Below are 21181 nucleotides of genomic sequence, written 5' to 3'. Positions count from 1 at the left end.
CTCCATCTAATTGGCGGTTCAACTTTCATAGCTCCAGTATGTATCTTGAGAAGTGTACAAATTTTCCAGCGCTAGGGTATAGTGGTATCAGAGCATGGTTTTGCTACTTTCCTTGATAGCAACGGCGCACAGACCTTGGTAAAGACGTCTGACAGACGCATATCGGGAGACCTCGGATCACATCTATAGGCGGACGGAACATCCGCACGCGGACATAACATTTGCAGACGGACGGGCGGACAGAACGTCCGCAGGCAGGCGGACAGAACATCCACAGATGGATAGGCAAACGGAGTGGATGGAATACAGCTGTACAGGTGTAGGCAGATGGAACATCATCCCGCATGCGAACTTGTAGGCAAACGGAACCGTAGACGGACGGAATATCATCCGCAGGTGGGCTCACAGACCAGTGGAACTTAGAGCAAGCTTGCAGACATGGGGTTTGGAGAAACGTGCAAATAATATTTTATATTTTGCACCCATACCATGGACTAGTGGTTGAACCATACAACCAAGAGCCACACCCATTGATACTTCATCGTGCATCGGGTCGACTCCCATCTTCACCCGTAAGCGTTTACCTCCTTGAAAGGAGTAAGGGCTTTGCAGTTGATTGCTTTAGGCCCAGTTAAATTGATTCGGTGGGTTCAATTCTCTATCTCCCACATCATGGTTTTGGAGCACGAGAGTTTAGCTACCAAAAGGCCTAGTTCAGCCTCTAGACGATCCAATAAGAAGCATTCTAAGGGATATGAAGATGACCTTAGTGAAGGATTTGTGAAAGCAAAGATCAGGGAGCTTCAGTCTCTGAATCAAAAGCCTCGATTTCAGCATCTATTCGAGGAGATGATGACCAAACACGTTTCAATATTGCCAAAAGAAAAGGGAGATCAAGAGCTTTCTCTCACCCCTCCATCAAAAGACCTCTCCAAGCATTCATATACTTCAAGGAAGTGTTCCTGGAGTCCTGCATCGCACTAGGAGCGTCATACTTCAAGAAAAAGAGGGAGGAGCTTGAAGCCTCACGGGAGAAGAAGCCGAAAGCATGGAAGGAGATCTCCCAGTTCAAGCCCAACCTCTTCTAGTTCTTCTTCTTCCTCTTCTTTCTCTTCCTCATCTTCTTCTGTATTCAAGGGACGCTCTCGTCATTCAGGGAAGGTGGTAAGTCGGTCAAGTTTACTACTTTTAATGGAAAGTATGGAGTGACTCAAAATGCTTTGCAGTCATACGCCAGCTCGATATAGCCTTCAAAACGGGGCACTATCGTGAGATGTCCAAGTTAAAGATTGTAAGTCTTCATCTGGCAAACAGTGCCAGTGCTTCGTGAGGAGCTCTTCTAGTTGCGGAAGAGACTTCGCTGACACCATCGAGACATATATTTAAAAGTTTTGGACAGCTTATCTTCAGATCACACCCTTCAAAGAAATTTCAAAAAAGACGAAGCTTCGGAAGTATCGAGGGGGATTGCTTCCCAACATATGAACTCAAGTAAGCATTGATTCAAAGAAGACGAAGCTCTGAGATTTGATGCATTCAGCTTCCGTGGTTGAACTGTTAAGGGAAGACGACCTTCACACTATGGCAGAAAAAGGGAAGGTTGTGGATACTAGCAAGAGGGTTGTGGCACCAATGCAAGGTCCAAAGAGATTTCAGCCTTAGAAGCCGAGGGGCCCATTCAAGCCCTTCAAAGGGAAGTCAAAGTTTACTCCTGAACAGATTGAAGCCTTCCGAAAGGAGGTTAAGTGTTTCCATTGTGGAAAAGAAGGGCATATGGCTGCCCAATGCACCAAAAGGCCTACAGGTCCAAGGGAGCAGAAAACGCCAAGAGAATCACCAAAAGCTTGTGGCGGTCCTCCCCAGATATGTTGGGTAGAACCAGAGAAGCAAGAAAGCGAGAACTTTGCCTCGCGTGGGGTAAAGTAAGAGATCAGAATGCCTTAATTCTTTTTCATCCAAGATCTACCGACAGAAGACCTAGCTTTGAGGCTAGGAATTAAGACGGAAGAATTGGGATTATCTTTGGATGCACAGCATGTTTTTGAAGGGGATCCAGTCAAAGTCACACTTTTGATTGGAAAGCGCAAAATTCATGTACAGGACTATGTAGACCACGAAGAGTTTTATGTTTCACCACTCAAGCATTATGATGTTATTTTGGGTATGCCGTGGTTCCATAGAAAGGAGGTAGTTCTTGATTCTAAAACAAGAACCCTATCGGAAGAAGCAACACAAGGACCATTCCAGTTGTATCAAATATTTCCATTGCTAAATCAATAAAGTCTTCAATTTCTGCATATATGGTCTTTGTCAAAGAGAGAGGGTGAACATCAAGTGGGAATAAGTCCTTTAGAAAAAGAAAAATTTCTGTTTCTAGAATCTTTTAAAGATTGTTTTTCCAATTCTCTACCATGAGAGCTTCCTCCAGAATGACATGAAGATGATGTTATAGAGCTCCTTCCAGAAAGTGAGCCCCCGAATTGACCACCTTATCATATGAGCAGACTAAAGAAATTATGGCACAGGTACATGATTTGCTCTCCAAAGGACTTATCAGGCTTAGTTCCTCACCCTTTTGTTCACCAGTGCTCTTAGTTCAAAAGAAGGATGGCTCTTATCGTATGTGTGTGGATTATAGAGCTCTTAATAAAATGACAGTCAAGAACAGATTTCCAATCCCTCGCATATATGATATTTTGGACAGACTGAAAGGGGCCACGATTTTCAAGTGTATTGATTTAAAAAGTGGATATCATAAGATAAGGATCCACCCACAAGATGTCCATAAGACAGCTTTTCGGATCACTTTTGGACTTTGCCTTTTGGGCTTACCGATGCACCGGCCACTTTCAATCGTATGATGGACAGAATTTTCAGATCGTACAAGTACTTTACAAGCACTTTCTTTGATGATTTTTGGTCTTTTCTAAGACATAAGAAGTGTTAGAAAATACCCAACAGAGGGTACACGCAGCGGAAGACTTATAGTAATGCCCAGGAGCTCACACAGTGTGCGGTGTGGGTGTGGAATCACAAACTTCTTTACTTATGTGCGTCACATAGATGTGCAGACTCATCAATAGACAATGAACCAACCAGATAGGGAAACCACCAAAATATATATTTCCGTCCAAAACTATGGACACGATACAAAATAGATAGATCCAGAATCCCACCAATGGTGTGGTCCTCTGATCTAACCGCAAGGTCCTTCTCCAATATGTTGGCTATCTCTAGACTCGAGTCTGCGTGCTCCACCTAGCGTCTGTAGACTTTCCGTCCAGTGTGTTCTTCTCCACCTTACTGCCTGTGAATCAGCCTAGGTGGGCAGCCCTTGCCAAGCTTTGTCTGCAGCACACAGGTCCCTGTTCCACTGCTCCAACCTGCTTGTGAATGGCTGCTCCAGAAGGTATGATGATCACAACACCTTGCTGCCCTAGAAGACAGCCAAGGTCCCAGCCCTTAGGGAACTCAGTCTGCAGCACTCCTTTAAATCTCCTTTACCTCCAAGATGAGGCCAAAGGGAATGCCTTCAGGCTGCTCCTGTCTGCTCCACTTTCTGCTGGATGTTGGATAAATAATGGGGCATGAAGCCCCTCCTTTTATAGGCCTAGGGGCCTGTCAAAAACCCGACCAGTCTGTCCCAATCTGGGCCAACTGGACAGGCCAGGTTGGCTCAGCCCAACCAGCCCTTTAAGTGCTCACAAAACTAGGGCCCTTTGGCCCACACTTCTAGGGCTTTTGGCCCTCCAATCAAGGCAGGGGCCCAGCCTATATAAGGCATGCCACTGCCCACTGGCAGCCCCATTTGCTGCTCTACCAGGCCCCATGCAGCCCTGTACACCTGCGCTCCTGACCTGCCATGTCAGCGCTTGTTTGTCCTGCTGGTTCTGCCCTCTGCCAGGCTCTTCTCCAGCGCCGTACAATTCCGTACACTGCCGATGTCAGCGCCATGCAGATCCATCCTAGCTCCGGGTACCTTCCATGTTTGATGTGAGGTGCTGCCCATGTGGCAGCCCCCTCTCTTCTTTTCCTCTTGGGCACATCCTGCCCTAGGTCTCCCTTCCCCACGCTCTCCTCATTTGGGGGCTTACAGATGGGGAGGTGACCATTCCAACAGGTACAGGTACAGGATTTGCTCTCCAAAGGGCTTATCAGGCTTAGTTCCTCACCCTTTTGTTCACCAGTGCTCTTAGTTCAAAAGAAGGATGGCTCTTATCGTATGTGTGTGGATCATAGAGCTCTTAATAAAATGACAGTCAAGAACAGATTTCCAATCCCTCGCATATATGATATTTTGGATAGACTGAAGGGGGCCACGATTTTCAGCTGTATTGATTTAAAAAGTGGATATCATAAGATGAGGATCCACCCACAAGATGTCCATAAGACAGCTTTTCGGATCACTTTTGGACTTTGCCTTTTGGGCTTACCGATGCACTGGCCACTTTCAATCGTATGATGAACAGAATTTTCAGATCGTACAGGTACTTTACAAGCACTTTCTTTGATGATTTTTGGTCTTTTTTAAGACATAAGAAGAGCACAAAGAGCACTTAGCTACTGTGTTTCAAGAACTAAGAAATCATAAACTTTTTATTAATGCCAAAACGAACGAATTTTTTCTTGATGAGATTCATTATCTTGGACACATTATTTCCAAGGAAGGGATTAGGATGGATCCAGCCAAGATTAAAGCTATACAAGAATGGCCAGAGCTCACCTCGGTACATGAACTATGCAGCTTTCTTTGGCTTTGTTCCTATTACATACGCTTCATCTGACACTTTGCTGATATAGCAGCCCCCTTACATGACTTGACCAAGAAAAATATAGTTTTTAGGTGGGGAGAAAGACAAAGGACAGCTTTTAATGCTCTCAAAGAAAAGCGAGCGACCGAGCCTATTCTCATTGCTCGACATTTACAGAAACTGTTTGATGTGGACTGTGATGCATGTGGAGATTGTGTGGGAGCTGCCCTCCATCAAGAAGGTTGGGTTATAGCTTATGAAAGCAGGAGGCTGCGTGATGCCAAGATGCTGTTGGGTGTTTATGAGAAAGAGATGCTAGCAGTTATTCATGATATTTGGAAGCATTATCTTCTTGGAGCTGACTTTAAAGTCAAGACCGACCACTACAGTCTTAGTATTTCTTGACTCAGACCAAGATCTCTGAAAAGCAGATGAAGTGGGCAAATTCTCTGTCCATGTTTCATTTTCAGATTGTTCATAACTCCAGGAGCTCGTAACAGGGTTGCAGATGCTTTATTTAGCATATCACGGCTATGAAAGAGCTTTATTTACAGGGTCCACATTTCGGAGAGACCATGATAGGGAGTATCATCCAGCCAGTATACACTGAAAGACATATTTCTCATGAAAGATGATCATCTTTGTGTGACCCAAGACATGCGAGCCAAAGTTTTGAAAGAATGTCACGCTCCTCCTAATGCAAGGCATTGAGGTATTCTGTCTACTACACAGGCCATTGAGAGAGATTTCTTTTGGCCAAGGATGCGGAAAGAAATTCACAAGTTTGTAATTGAATGTTTTACGTGCTAAAAGGTAAAGTATGATAGGCAGAAGATCCCAGGACTTCTCATGCTGCTGCCCATACCGCAGGGACCATGGGAAAGCATTGCCATGGATTTCATCTTTGATCTTCTTAGATCCAGATACGAGAATGATGGGATATGGACCATCATTGCCAGGTTCAGCAAGCAGGCCCATTTCATTCCACATGGCCCGATTGTTTTTGGCACAGATCTTCAAGCACCATGGGATGCCTAAGTCGATTGTTAGTGATCAAGACCCAAGGCTGACTAGTTTATTTTGGAGAGCATTATTTGATAATATGGAGACGAAGCTGGACTTTTCATCTTCTTTTCATCCTTAGACAGACAAGGTGAAATGCCAATTCCACGGTATCGGATCTTCTCAAGTTTATGCATCTGAGCAGAAGATCGAATGGGAAAAGTATCTTCCTCTTGTGGAATTTGCATACAATAACACTGTTCATAGCTCCACAGGAGAAGCCCCATTCGAAGTTATTTATGGAAAGGTGATTCTACCACCTATCCTTAGAACAAAGGATGAGATATTTGCAGCCGACCAGTATGTCTGAGACTTAGATACAACTCTCTCAAAAGTACGGACAACAATTGAAAGATCTCAACAAAAGCAAAAGAAGGAAGCATACAAGCACCGGAGGGGAGATAAATCTCCAAGAAGCAGATTGGGTCTTACTAAAGTTTAAAAAAGCATGATTCAGAAAGATGAAAGGAAAAGAGAAAGTATACCCAAAGTTGTCTCCTAGCTATTATGGACCATTTAGAGTTAGTGAGGTCATAAATGAAGTCGCTTTTTGACTAGAGCTGCCCGAGACTTGGAAGATTCACAATGCTTTTCATGTGAGTCTTCTAAAGAAGTATCAAGGACCAGAACTCACAGAACCAGTTCAAAAGAAGAGCCACGTGAGGTGAAAGAGATGGAGGAGATCCTCCAACCAGAACAAATTGTATCTCATACAAAGAAGAAAGGACCCAGAGGCAAGGTTATTTGTATATACCTTGTCAAGTTTAAGAATTATTTGGGACTTGATGCCAAGTGGGTAGATGAGGAATTCTTCTCAGAGTATCCTCAAGTTTTACAGTTGTATCACAATTAATAGTAATCTTTATTAGAATTGACTTCGGTCAAAGAATTGTGAAGTTGGTTAACTAGGAATAAGTTTTATTGTTTTACTTTTGCCTTGCATTGGTAAAAAGAGGACTGTGGGGATGCCCATAAGGGACTAGAAATAGTCCAAGAACTGAGAATGCATGCATTTCGCTAACCTCTAATGGGTTAAAGTGTAATCTTAGGAGACAAATTTACTGCAAACACTCTCTCTTGCTCTCCCTCTCTCCCTCTCTCTACAAACACACAAGGACCCAGGACAATCGTCGGGTTGGACCCCCTTGAAGGTTTTTATTCATGAAGAGAATCTGAGTACAAGAGTTCAGCGTGGAAACTACTCTTACAAATTCCAAACGTGATTCCTTTTTACAAAGAGCTCATGGCTCAATATTTTGGCAACATGCCGAGTGTCAAAATATATAACTACATGCCACAAAGGGAAAACTCTTGGGTCTAGAGAGCTTGACATGACACACTCGCTCTCAAGTTGACGTACGTTTGAGGACCGTATCTTTACTATTCGACTTGGGGAGATAGACCTCTAGAGTGATGATAGCGCTCATTAGATGATGAGCTGTTTCTCGGAGACAGACTTATCAGGTTGAGAATCAACAACAATTTGATTTCCTTCCTTGACGGCGCTAGTCCTCACCAGAGCCAAGATCATCTCTTCTTTCCTCAGCGAACCGATAGAGTTGGTCTCTTACATAGCATACATAGGCTCCATCACTCAGAGGGTCAGCTGACCGGCTGGCCCATTGACAAGGGTCTTCCTCCCCTTCTTTTGATGTTTTTGGTTCTCATACGGACAGGCATATGTGTATATTCCTGTAGAGACTGTGGTTTATCTCTTTTTGACATTCTCGTCTCAAACCTCAGCCTTGGGTGTGGATGCCCAGCTTTAGTGGCCACCCTTAGCTTTTATTGTATCTTTATTTTCTTCAGTCTCATAGACCCTTCAGTCTTTCAAAAAAGGTAATAAACTTTCTCTCTCTCTCTCTCTCTCTCTCTCTCTCTCTCTCCAAGGTAGTCTTTTTCTATACCTCAGTTTTTTTCTTTCCAATCTTACCTTTGTTTTGGAATGTGTTCATAAAATTTGGTCTATTCTACTGCCATGCTTCATGAATATGATGCCATTTGGGTGACTGCCATGAGCTCAAAGTTGCCTTGTTCCTTTTTACTGGCCCATTGACAAGGGTCTTCCTCCCCTTCTTTTGATGTTTTTGGTTCTCATACGGACAGGCATATGTGTATATTCCTGTAGAGACTGTGGTTTATCTCTTTTTGACATTCTCGTCTCAAACCTCAGCCTTGGGTGTGGATGCCCAGCTTTAGTGGCCACCCTTAGCTTTTATTGTATCTTTATTTTCTTCAGTCTCATAGACCCTTCAGTCTTTCAAAAAAGGTAATAAACTTTCTCTCTCTCTCTCTCTCTCTCTCTCTCTCTCTCTCTCTCTCTCTCTCTCCAAGGTAGTCTTTTTCTATACCTCAGTTTTTTTCTTTCCAATCTTACCTTTGTTTTGGAATGTGTTCATAAAATTTGGTCTATTCTACTGCCATGCTTCATGAATATGATGCCATTTGGGTGACTGCCATGAGCTCAAAGTTGCCTTGTTCCTTTTTACTGGGCTTGTTCCCGGCTTTGCCCTAGATAGACCTGCATTGATATATCTTCCTACATGGATGGCTATCTTCAAATAAGTCTGAAATTGATCTTTTTGGGGTGGAGATCTATTAAGTGTAGTCTTGGAATGTGTGTATGGGGTAGGTGTGGAAACATGAGTGCATGCATTGATATTGCATGGTTACAGCTAAGCATGTGTGGGTACTTTGTGCTTTGCCTTTTTCCAGCCTATGGTGTGTGTGATGTTTACTCTCAAAAAGTTTTGTATATAACTTATAGTGGAGGATCACTATTTTCTGGTATCTCAGTGTGTCTGTGACTGGGATGACCGTGAGACCAAGTTCATGGAAATTGAGGGCATTATCAAACGGCAGATCCAGGTAATTGCTGTAAGCATTTCTGAGTTCAGTCAGTATTTTATAGCTCGCCTTGGTCAAGGGTTATTCCAAACTTAATCAATGGGATAAAGCATTTTTTGATTTCAGACTTCCTTCTATAGTTGAAACGGAAGCTGTCCTCATTGTTTGAATTTTAAAAGCATGTATGCATTTATCTCATAAATCTAAAGAATGGCTTGATGTGGATTAAATGCCATGGACTATAACAGATGCAGCTTCTTCCCAGTGTTCAGCCTTTTCATGCTATTGCATATCCCATTGATCCCCTTATTGCTTTGGAGATCAGGTATAGTGTTGTGAAAGCAAGGAACACTTTTTTCTCTCTTTTCTATTCCTTTTTCTCCTTTGGTAATTTGCACGCTCATGCCATCAATTTCTCAGGTTTTCATATTTTTGAATTTCAGCCGCAAGTATGCAGAGCATTGCTGCTTGATTGCGTCACGCTTTGGCCTGCAATCATTCAATCATCCTCCTGCCATACCTGTAAAGAATGATGGTGGCAGTGGGCGATTAAGAGTTGGGTATGCAGCCCGTTTTGTTATTATCTTGATTGTTTGGGTGAAAGGTCATAATTTTTTTAGAATTCTGTATCACATGTTTGAAAGGGCTACATGCACAAAACTTTTCAATAAAAATTTGTGAGAATTCTACAATTTTCAAGGGTACATAGTAAAGTTTAACTGACTGTGCATGCCAATTTGACTTTCCAGGTATTTGAGACTCTTAGTCTTGTCATGGTTATATTGCTGCTTACTTTTTACTCTGTTGGCTTTCAGCTATGTTAGCAGTGATTTTGGCAACCATCCCCTTTCTCATCTCATGGGTTCTGTTTTTGGAATGCATGATCGAAAAAATGTGGAGGTATGCTGCTTCTGCTTCTCAGTCTGTTCTATGATGCAGGGCAATCAATCTTTCAGAGGCTGAAAGCTTTTACTGAGTCTGAAAAATCATGCAGGTATTCTGCTATGCATTAAGTCAAAGTGATGGGAGTGAGTGGAGGATGCGAATAGCTGCAGAAGCTGAACATTTCATAGATGTATCATCTTATTCATCTGATGTAATAGCAAGGACAATTGCTGATGATCAAATACAGATTCTTATCAATCTCAATGGATACACAAAGGTGCTTAATGAATCATGTGAACCAAAGTTTCACTGTGTTGAGTTCTTATTCCTGCATTTTTTGGGCTTTCTCTGAGCTGCTTAATTTTATCTTTCAGGGAGCTCGAAATGAAGTTTTTGCAATGCAACCAGCTCCAATACAAGTGTCCTATATGGGATTTCCTGGAACAACTGGTGCTAATTACATTGATTATTTGGTGACTGATGAGGTAATCTTGTGAGCCTTGCACTGTCTTATTGTTACCTGCACACTAGTGCATGGGTGTACAATTATATTTGTCTTATAGCAGGATGTCACCCATTTTACCTTGTGAGTGCAGTTTGTTTCTCCAACTCAGTTGGCACATATATACTCAGAGAAACTTGTTCATCTACCACATTGCTACTTTGTCAATGACTATAAGCAGGTGATTTTATAACTGGAAATTTCTTTCCTGGTGAAGAAGTCTTCTGTGCATAAAGTTTGAAAACGAAGGGAAATTTTCCTAAGACAATGTGTTCTTTTATTCATCCCTGTTATGTTGCAGAGAAATGCTGACGTTTTTTTGTTCATCCCTGGTATGTTGCAGAAAAATACTGACGTTTTGGACCCTGCTTGTCAACCTAGACGGTCTGACTATGGTTTACCAGATGACAAGTTTTTATTTGCATGTTTCAACCAGTTGTACAAGATGGACTCAGAGATATTGACAACATGGTACAATATTGTATAATACAACTAAATGAATCTTGTATGCAAAGTCTTTGTAGTTTCAAAGGTGCACAGATTCATTACATGCCCTCTCGCTTTTCCTCGACGTGCTGCTGTGCCTCATTTTCCTTTGTATTTTCTATTTGAGGTTTTTTTGAGTCTATTTCGTTTGTCTTTAGTACAGTCTATGCTGTGAAGTATGCATGTTTGCCAAGAGAGTAGCGTGTTTGCCTTACTCTCATCCTAATTTCTTTAAGAAAGAGAGGAGGGTAGTTTTATAAGAGAAGCAAGAAAGTCTAGTAATGTCCACGGAAGACCAACAGGTCTGTGGGCAGCAAATACCAGCTAGGTACCTACATTGTAGTCTGAAAAATAAGACAATAAATGGCCATACATCAGTTGAAGATTGATGGTCTTTTGAAACCTTAACCGCACCACAAGCTCGTCTCCTGGAACCACACACAGCTGCTAGAGTCATTTCGCACCTTGGAAACAAGCCTGGAACGGGCTGGAAGCCTCAATCGCAGCAAGATGAATCACAACACTTTGGGGAAAATCACAAATGGGGGTAGAGCATGCGCGTTTCACACAGCATGCTGTCAGAAATAGGTGATTTAAACAGCATATCCTAGGTGATGCACCACTAAAGGCATCAGTGAATAATGCTAACACCACAAGCATAAGCAATCAGCCTTAGGCTCGCCATCCGATCGTCTACCTTGGTAGTCCTGCCCTGGTACTCTGCTACCTTAGACAGCGAATCCTTCATACCAAGGCTAACACAGCCATACGCAGCCGTGAACTCCAGGACGCAACAGCCCATCAGCTGATACAACAATCTGCGCAACTCATGGCCTAGATCTCAGGGCACAACAGCCCACCAGCCAATACACCAAAACTGCGCTCAGATGGTCTGTCCCTTTAATACAGACACAAGGCCGGATTGAGGATGCTATCCTCTTAATCGTACAAAAGCAATGTTCCAACTCCAGGAACGCAGTGCTTGCAGAAACTCTGTTGCACAAGCTGAAGATTCGTTGCTGAATTCTCAGGGTGCTCCATCCTCAAAGCACATCCAATCACTTTGCTGAACTTCGCAATCAGCCCATGAAGCCCCCAAAGCTTGTCCAACTGGATTTTCTCAATCTCTTCTCGCTATTACTACCATGGACATATGCATCCTTCACCAAAGGGAATTTACGCTTTCCCCAAAGCAACAAGTTCAAAGTTGGCTCTGATACCAGATGAAACAGCCCCAAACTTGATCAGGTTAACATAACTGTATGGGCTTCAAATAGATCTGCAGACTAATTGATCTAGCCAGATATAGAAACCACCAAAACAATATATTTCCACATCCAAAGCTATGGACACGTGCTCCACCTCGAGCGTGTATAGACTCTCTGTCCAAAGACCTCAGCACCTTGCTGTCCTAGAAGATAGCCTAGGCTCCTGCCCTAGATGAGCTCAGTCTGCAGCAACGTTTGGCTCCTCTGCCTCCTGGATGTAGACCTGAGGGTGTGTGTACTGCTACTCCTGCTGCTCCCAAACCTGCTGGCTGCTGGATACTGTAATTGTTAGAAATGAAGAGGGAATGAATCACTCAATCCTCCACCCAAGATCTCTCTAACTCTTACACACTCAGCTTAGATAGATGACCACAGATGCAACAGAAACACACTCAGAAATAACAGCAAGAATAGATGGAGAGAGAGTATATTCATCCACCGGATGGTGGGCAGAAAATGGCTCCAAGGGAGCAGTACAAATCACAGCAGGATGCTGGAGAAAAACTGATGAACTCTCTCACAAACTCCCCCAGATCTGGGTGCTGAACACTGCCTTGGAGAAGGCTTTCTGTAATGCACTGGATGCTGGGCTCAATGGAGAAGTGGGCCTTTTATAGGCTCTGCCCAGGCCCCTTTAGATGACCGACCAGCAGGGTCGGTACCTTGTCTGGTGGCCGACTTCATGGGCCCCACCCCCACTTATATGCAGAAAGCTCACAGCCCAAAAAGAGCTGCCCACAGCCAAAGATATAGAACCTGGTGGGGGCGGTTTTAGGCAGGCTGAGTCAGCCAGAAGGAGCCTGGTCAGTCAGTTTCTAGAGACCTTGGGGCCTATAAAGGAGCCCATGGCAGGGCATTACTGTTAGAATCTCATTGTGCCCACCTGTGAGCCCCCGATTTGAGGGGACAAGGGGCAGTAAGAGGTAGGAGGGCTGGGGAGAGAGACTCAAGCCGGCATCATAGGCGACCAGCACACGGGCTGGGTCGCAGCCTGCAACAGCAGATATGAGGGGGGGCTTTAGGCCTCACATGGAGGCTCTTTCAAGATCCAGGGTCCCCATTAAAAGTCTGCAGGTTAAAGAAGGCGTTATACGGGCTGAAACAGGCTCCCAGAGCTTGGTACCAAAGGATAGATGTATTCTTTCAGAAGATAGGGCTAAGTCGGAGCCCTTCTGAGTCAAACCTCTACTTGTTCATTGAGAAGGGGTTGCGATTGGTACTCATCCTCTATGTTGATGATCTTATCTTGACAGGTGACCATGTCAAGAAGATTTCCCAGGTCAAGGAACTACTCATGACTGAGTTTGAGATGACTGACCTTGGGTTATTACAATACTTCCTTGGGATAGAAGTAAAGCAGGCCAAAGATAGGATCTTCATTTCACAGGAGACATATTGCAGAGAACTTCTAAAGAGATTCCAGATGGAGGTTTGCAGGACAGCAGTAACTCCCATGGAGGTCCGGCTCAAGCTAAGTGTTCATGACACATCTCAGTCGGTTGATACTCCTTTGTACCGACGATTCGTAGGAAGCTTGCTTTACCTTACCAATACTCAACCTGATATTTGTTATGCAATTGGACTATTATGCCAGTTCTCTGCTTCTCCCAGAAAGAGTCATTGGGATGCAGGTTTACGGGTGCTGAGGTATCTAAAGGATACTTGCACCTACAGGATCACCTACACCAAAGGCATCGAACTAGGCAGGTTCTGTGACAGTGATTGGGCGGGTGATGCTGACACCAGAAGATCAACAACAGGGTATTTCTTCTTACTTGCATCTGGTGCCATCTCTTGGCTGAGTAAGAAGCAACCCACAGTGGCCCTTTCATCTACAAAGGCAGAGTACAGAGCCGCATGTACAGCAGCTTGTGAGACATTGTGGTTGAGATGGATTCTGGAGGACATAGACGTGTGTCAGGAGGACGCAACAGTGTTGATGTGCAACAATCAGAGTTGCATAGCCATTGCCAAAAATCCAGTGTACCATGGGCGGACCAAGCATATCGAAGTTCATTACCACTTTGTTCGAGAGCTCATCATCAACAACGTGATTGAGCTCATGTACTGCTCGACCGCCGACAACTTGTCCGACCTCTTCACGAAGGCACTCCCTCGAGAAAAGATGGAGCACCTCATCAGACGTATGGGGATTGGCCCACAGTTGTGACATTGAGGGAGGGTGTTAGAATCTCACTGTGCCCAGAGAGACTCAGGCCGGCATCATAGGCGACCAGCACACGGGCTGGGTCGTAGCTTGCAACAGTAGGTATGAGGGGGGGCTTTAGGCCTCACATGGAGGCTCCAGCTGCATGGCATGGTCAGCCTCTATCAGAAGCTACCTGGGAATCCGTATACCAGTTGCGGAGAGTGTTCCTAGACTTTATCATCGAGGACGCTGATGTCTGAAGAGGGAAGGAATGTTACGCTCTAGCCGAGGTAGCATGACCTCGGAAGAATCAGTCGACATTTCCCTTAAAGGTTCTATGTTTGTAATATATCTATTTGCGCTTCATGTAAATGATCGAGAGGGAATTAATGTCAAGGTCCTAGGTGAGGGATCGGTTGACCAAGATGACTCATTTTATTCCTATCAATGAAGACGTTAAAACTCTAGAATTAGCTAGGCTATTTGTGCATCATATCTATAGATTGTATGGGCTACCAGCCGGTATTGTTAGTGATCGGGATAGCAAATTTAATAGCCATTTTTGGAGGGCTGTGTTTAAGAGATTGGAAACTTCATTGAATATGAGCACCGCGGACCCTCCACAGAGTGATGGTCAAACTGAAAGAGTCAATCAGATCATTGAGGATATGCTTTGAACATATGCAAATAAATGGCAAACTAATTGGGAACAGTATTTGCCCATATTAGAATATAACAGTGCCAAACATTCAGCTACAGGTTTTAGTCCATTCATGATGATGTATGGATTTCAACCTAGAGCCCCAATGACAGTGGGACTTGAAAAAGAGAAGGTTCAAGTGGCCAAAGACTTTCTTGAGGATATGAATCAAATGCTTAAGTTAGCTAAAGATAGCATAAGAAGAGCTCAAGATAGAGCACACAGTTATGCAAACCCCCACCGTAGAAAGTTGGAGTTTGAAGTAAATGAGAAAGTTGTTGCGTGCCCAATAGGCTAGGAGAGAAATTTTTGAAAATAGTTTGTGAGAGTTTGAAGTAAAGAGGAAAATTTGTGGAAAAAAGATTTAATGCAAAAATGGTTTTTTGAAGTTGTTGGGTACACACAAGTTTTTGAGAAAAGAATCGGATTTGAAAAAAAAATCAAATTTACAAAAACTTGATTCTTAGAAGTTCTTGCGTATGCAATAGGTTAGAAATGAACTCACCTCTTACAACATTTTAAAAATTTTTGAGAATCTTACAACAGGTTGATGAGAGGAGAGAAGCGTGGAGTGTAAAAGAATGATCTTTTAATGAAAGAGAGAATGAAGAATGTTCTACTTATAGTGAACCTAAAAGAACTAAAAAAGCCTTAAAAACTAAAAAAACCTGACTTGTAACTATTTTGGGGCTGTGTGCTGGGCCATATGGCTGACCAGCTCCCTCCCCCCACCAGTCCTGTGGGGCTGTATATAGGGGGGTTTGCCAAGCTTTTGCTGGCCTCTGCTCCCCCATTTTGAGACGTGGTATGCGCCACCCTTTACCCTAACATAGAGGCCTATTGCAGGCCCTTTATCAGGACCAAAGGCACTTCCAAGTAGGCGCCTTTGTCCTCTGCAGGTCCTGCTCTGTTTCAGGTCCTTTTCAGCCTCTGGATCCATACATGCTGTCCCAAGCCTCCGTACAGCTCCGTACTGTTGCTGGCTCAGATCCTCTTGTTCTAGGTCTCCCTCCCCCATGCTCTCCTCATTTGGGGGGCTTACAGATGGGGAGGTGACCTTTCCAACGGTCGAGGCTGCTAGGTATTAAAACGAAGAGATTCAAACTAACATGAGAAACAAGATGTGACAAAGCAACACTAATTTTGTATTGATTACGAAGAGAGTACAAGTCACTAAGATGTCTCACACACTCATGTACAAGACTTTAAATAAGCAAGGGGGAAGGGTCCACTTGTCTTTCACAAAGCACTCCACCTGTGTCTCACATGCAAGGAGGTGTTACCACATAACACCCACATGTTACTAGCCTAGCAAATAACTAGAGACAACCAAGTTCACTTAGGCACACTTAGCCCCATTGATATTGGATGCTATGATCATCTATTTCTCAACACTTTTGCTTGATCAAGCATTCATACCACACACAATGTGCTTGACCAAGGAACCACTAAGAATAAAATGCCCACTGGCGAAAGAGAATTTTTACAAAATACATTACACAAATGTATATCAGCATGTTGCCACTCTTGCCATGTTGATGAAGAAAGCCAACAAATTTTGCGCAAAGCCAATGTAGATCCATGAAGTCAGGTTCACACTTAGAACCATGCAGACATGTGCCCATGTCTTCACAAAGTTATCAATCACAAACGTAAGTCCATCTCACATATGGAATGTGTAAGGTCACCATAAAATCATCAAGAAATAACTAAGAATGATTTTGATGCATGTGATCTATACTTTCCCTTGGGAGCCATGAGTCTTACCCCCAGTAATCACAAAGAATATGCTTGTTGCACATAGAAGGAACCACTAAATAATGATTTACACATAGGAAAAATATTGCCAATAAAGCATATACATAGCTCCCCTTTGAAGGTGAGTCAAGGAAAAATTGGCTGAAATAAGTCAATCAATCACCAAGGTTGACCTTCTAAAACCTTAGCCCAAAAAACAAGGTTCAAAGCATGGCACGTGTCATCATCTCAATGGATGAAGGGCCGAGATTGTTTCTCTGTCACTAAGGGAAACCTTCACAAAACATTTCAAGGAAAATCTTGCACATCACATTGTTACTAACACAGACCTTCCACGAATTTGAAGATGGGAACTAAGGGTTTTTGAACCTTCTAGATCTATTGGAATAGACGGATTTGAGTATGGTGGACACTATCTGTCACAAGTTTGGAACTTCTCCCAAGAAATAAAGATAAATCTTTAAGATTGACTTTGGTCAAAGAAAGTTGACTTCGGTTAACTAGGGAGAACCTTTATTTTCCTTAGCGTTGCATTGGCTAAATAACATTGTGGGGACATCCACAAGGGACTAGGATTAGTCCAAAAACTAGAATGCATGCATTTCGCTAACCTCTAATGTGTTAAGGTGTTGGATATTGTTTGTGCAAGGTGCATGACTTTGGAGAGTGCTAAATCCCACCTTTTTTAGGAAAAAAAGTATAAGACGAGTTACGCCCTGATTAATGAAGGGCCCACTCCATGGAGAAAAGCGCCCACTTTTGGAGAAAGCTCGACTTTGGGTGCCCACTTTTGGAGAAGCTTAACTTTTTAGAGAAAAGCACCTATTCTAGGCAAGAAAGCAGGCCCAGCTTTTAGAAACCGCATGGTTTCTAGTTGGCTGGCCTAGTCTATAAAATAAGGGCCTCTAGACTCCCGGTTGTATGTAGAATCTTATCCACGCCCTGCTCCCTTGTGAGCCACCTTGTACAAAGATTTCTATTGCAATAAAGACCTTTGAGGGGGTCTAGTCCTTATTTCTGGGCCTTAGTGCTGTGTTCTTGCTCTTTTCCTCCCTCTCCCATCTTCTCTCCCTACTGCGATTCAACTAAGAGCTTCATAGTTGAGTTTCTAACGCGCTGTCCGAAGTTTCTGGCCAAATTCATGGCCGATTAGTCAAATCTATGGCTAACACAATGACATGCATGGCCAGAATTCCTGTGTGCCATAACATGGGAATCCATCAGTCCGGCTGTTTGGCCAAAACTGTGATTACCTTAGTAATTTGTAGCCAGGAGGTGGGATGGGTATTGCATATGCAAAATTGACAGAACATTTTATCTAGCTTCTATGTATATGTCTTTTTTTTTGCGCAAAAAGTAGTGCTAGTTATATTACTTGAAAGCGAGAGTACAAGAGGGCCTAAAGGCCAACGGGCTGCAATCACAAAATGGATACAGCCCGAGGAGCCAAAATGCTAATTACAAGCCTCTCAGGGCATAATCATCGGAGAGTGGACAAACAGCCATGGTGGGGGGGTGTAATGCCACTGAAGACTCTGAGCTGAGTGTTGGAAGAACAACTCCCGGTGGTCCCAGTTGCGAAGGAAGCGCCGTCTCTTTTCCTTCCTTGCTCGGGACTCCCCTTGAATCTGATCCCACTGACCCTTGAGCGTGTGAATGATCGTGCTCCAAATGTCTGCTAGGGTCTGGGTAGCCGAGGAAGCGTGATCTCCTACGGTTTGCGCGCATCTGGAAGTCGAGATATGCCAGCTTGTAATGCTCCCTATGATCTCCCACACTGGGTGCCGAGTCATCGCTCCTGCATCTGTCTTTGTCAGATGCCAAGGGAAGCTGTCCATGTATGCCCAGGTGGCCTGCGTGATGAAGAAGACGGGATCATGCCTAGAGAACTCATAAGCCAAGTGATGTCCCATCTCCCAAGTGATCGGTCCTAGCTCGGGTGCAGCCCTCGCTAAGATCCCCATGACTCCCTTCCAAATTGTCTGCGCATGTGAGCAGCTCCAAAGGCAGTGCTTCAGGGACGACTCCTCCTGAAAACACATCTGGCAGTGCCCCTCCTGTCCCATCTGCCTTAGTCAGCTGCCAACTGGTAGCCCCTTGTGTGCCACCATCCAAAGAAAGTAAGAGATCTTTCTCGGCCGCCAGCTAGCCCAAAGAGTCTTCCAGAAAGTGCGAAGAAAGACCAGAGATATCCCCTGGGCATACCAACTATGTGCCTGTGTGGGTAGCCCGCGCTGGAGAGCCCCAAGAGCATGCCTACCAGTACGCGCACTGTAAGAGAAGAAGGGGGTAGGGTGCTCTGAGGTCTCCAAAGGTGGCCAGCGCCACTCCCCTGGGTCCCACTCCACCTGTGTCAAGGAACGGCCCTCCCATATCTTGAGTCTCCAGTCTTGGTCCTGCATAATCAGGGGTTCTATATGTATATGTCTTGTGACCTAAAATCAGCTTTACACCCCACCATTTCCCAGATTACCATCTTCCGTTTCTGAAAAGTTTCCATGTCACGGCGTTTCCCTGCAACCCAGGAAGTATGAATTGCACAAATTTATGTATTCTACTTTACTTTTCTTTCTCTGTGAGCAACATTTGTTGTATGCTACGGCGAGCTGTGCGAAATTGTTCTGGTCTCTATCAGTATATGAGGTTGCATTTAGTTCATTGTTTGTAACAAGGATGGAGTCTTAATTCTTGTTTTCTCTCTTCAATTCTGCTTATTTGTGTTGTTATTCAGGTGCAACATTTTGAACCGAGTTCCTAACAGTGCATTATGGCTTCTACGATTCCCTGCAGCAGGGGAAACCAGACTGCGGGCCTGTGAGTCTTGCTAGCTTATATATTATGGCTTTATGCTTCAGAGTCAAGACTGGTAATTGATTTTGTTGGTATTTGCAGTTGCTGCTGCTCAAAGTGTTCAGCCAGAGCAAATTATTTTCACGGATGTTGCTGCTAAGAATGAGCATATAAGGCGCAGTGCTTTAGCAGATCTCTTTTTGGATACGTGAGTTCTATTTTGCAACTGTTTGAATGGGATTTTCCCCTGTTGTCAGTTTCATGCCCTCGTGTCAAAGCCTTTTTCTTGTAGCTCACTGAAGATTTGATTTGAAGCATGTGTTGCGAAGTAAGAGCTGCTTACTTTATATGATATTTGGATTGCAGGCCATTGTGTAATGCCCACACAACGGGTACTGATGTGTTGTGGGCTGGCCTTCCCATGGTGACTTTACCTCTGGAAAAGATGGCCACTAGAGTTGCAGGTTCACTTTGTATTGCTGCGAGCTGTGGAAAGGAAATGATTGTGGGCAGGTAATAGTGTCTTTTTTCTTTCGCCCCCTGGGGGGGGGGGGGGTCGGCTGGGGAAAGACTTTCCAGAAGACTAGAGAAAACTTTTCTGAGTGGAGTTGAGAAAATTTTAGTGTTATGAAGTGGCTTGCTTTTAAAGTCAACTTGAGAGTTGAGATTCATACTTTGCTTGATTTTGATTGGTTTCAGCATGCAAGAGTACGAGAACAGAGCAGTGGAATTGGCAACAAACCCTCCTCTGCTAAAAGGGCTGACGTCGAAGCTATGTGCAGCTCGGCTATCTTGTCCCTTGTTTGATACTCTTCGATGGGTAAACACAACCAAAAATTACTGTTTGGAGATGCAATAGTTTCTTTTTCTTTTAGCTTTCTAACTGTAAATAGAACGCACAGGTGTATTGGAATGCTGACTTTTACGTGTGTGTTTAACTTTCTAACTGTAAAACGAACGCATAGGTGCGGAACGTTGAAAGGGCCTATTTTAAGATGTGGAATTTACATTGTGCTGGGAGTCCTCCACAACATTTCAAAGTTCTAGAGGATGCCACACTTTTTCCTTTGGATCTGTGATGGAAGCAAGCGAACGTGCTGGGAGTCCTCCACAACATTTCAAAGTTCTAGAGGATGCCACACTTTTTCCTTTGGATCAGTGATGGAAGCAAGCGAACATGCTGGGAGTCCTCCACAACATTTCAAAGTTCTAGAGGATGCCACACTTTTTCCTTTGGATCAGTGATGGAAGCAAGCGAACATGCGTTAGTGGAGCAATGGTAGTCTGTAAAGGATCTTGTAATCCTTTGCCTCTTATTTTTTCAAGAAGTTTCTGTTTGATCTATGAGGGAAGTAATTGACACCTCAGTTTATACCTGAAGATCCATGTGATGCACTGCAAGTGAGTCCAAGCCTGACTCCTGTGTTGATGGATTCCAGTGGCTTGCTTCTAGGCATGCCGCCTCCTCGCAAATAAGCTTCTTTGAACTTTGAAGTGACATGATTTTTTCAATCAGAAGTAAACTTTGAGCTACACAGTTTTTGGGTGAAGGCCGTACTTGTAAATTTAAGCTGATGCCCTCATTGTCCTTCCGAGTGTAGATGTGATTGCATTGAGGATAGTGTTCCATCTTTCTGGTGTCTTGGAGTTATTTCAAATATATTATTTTCTGCTGGTATTGTGATAATTCTTTCTATCTTAAATGGTGTGTTGCCCTATCAGCTAGATTTAGATGCTCGTTTGGGAGAGACTTAAATGAAATCATTTAGACTTCACAAGCAGTTGTAGCTTGAATGAAGAGATTTTGGACTACTTTTGGATTGGCCTTCTCCTTTCGTCATGCCTGAGTCTGTCCTTCACCTTCGGAGTGCCGACAGAAACTCAGTACGAAGACTTTGTATAAATGGATGCTCAAGTATGTGGGTGTGTGGATTTGTATGTGTGAGCATATTTTTATACTATGGTCTAGCCCCACTGTTGGGC

At 43.8% G+C, this 21181-nt stretch overlaps 1 protein-coding gene across 3 annotated transcripts in view; it reads left to right on the top strand.

The window, feature by feature from the left end:
- LOC147905440 (putative UDP-N-acetylglucosamine--peptide N-acetylglucosaminyltransferase SEC) overlaps positions 1-20868 on the top strand; it is a 54330-nt gene extending 33462 nt beyond the window's left edge. For all 3 annotated transcript variants that reach the window (XM_087372593.1, XM_087372602.1, XM_087372610.1), the window contains 13 exons: positions 8610-8681; positions 8909-8985; positions 9104-9220; positions 9476-9560; positions 9655-9822; positions 9920-10030; positions 10142-10228; positions 10391-10518; positions 19140-19222; positions 19301-19406; positions 19565-19711; positions 19898-20018; positions 20164-20868. In XM_087372593.1, the coding sequence (XP_087228719.1) occupies positions 8610-8681; positions 8909-8985; positions 9104-9220; positions 9476-9560; positions 9655-9822; positions 9920-10030; positions 10142-10228; positions 10391-10518; positions 19140-19222; positions 19301-19406; positions 19565-19711; positions 19898-20018; positions 20164-20277 (1416 nt within the window). In that variant the 3' untranslated portion in view covers positions 20278-20868. The remainder of the gene's footprint in view (positions 1-8609; positions 8682-8908; positions 8986-9103; positions 9221-9475; positions 9561-9654; positions 9823-9919; positions 10031-10141; positions 10229-10390; positions 10519-19139; positions 19223-19300; positions 19407-19564; positions 19712-19897; positions 20019-20163) is intronic.
- Positions 20869-21181: the final 313 nt, after the last annotated feature.

Source organism: Dipteris shenzhenensis, chromosome 1, assembly GCF_047967505.1.
Source record: "Dipteris shenzhenensis isolate YYH24624 ecotype China chromosome 1, Dip_SZ_1.0, whole genome shotgun sequence".
Classification (NCBI taxonomy): Eukaryota; Viridiplantae; Streptophyta; class Polypodiopsida; order Gleicheniales; family Dipteridaceae; genus Dipteris; species Dipteris shenzhenensis.
This window is presented reverse-complemented; position numbering and strand designations above follow the sequence as displayed.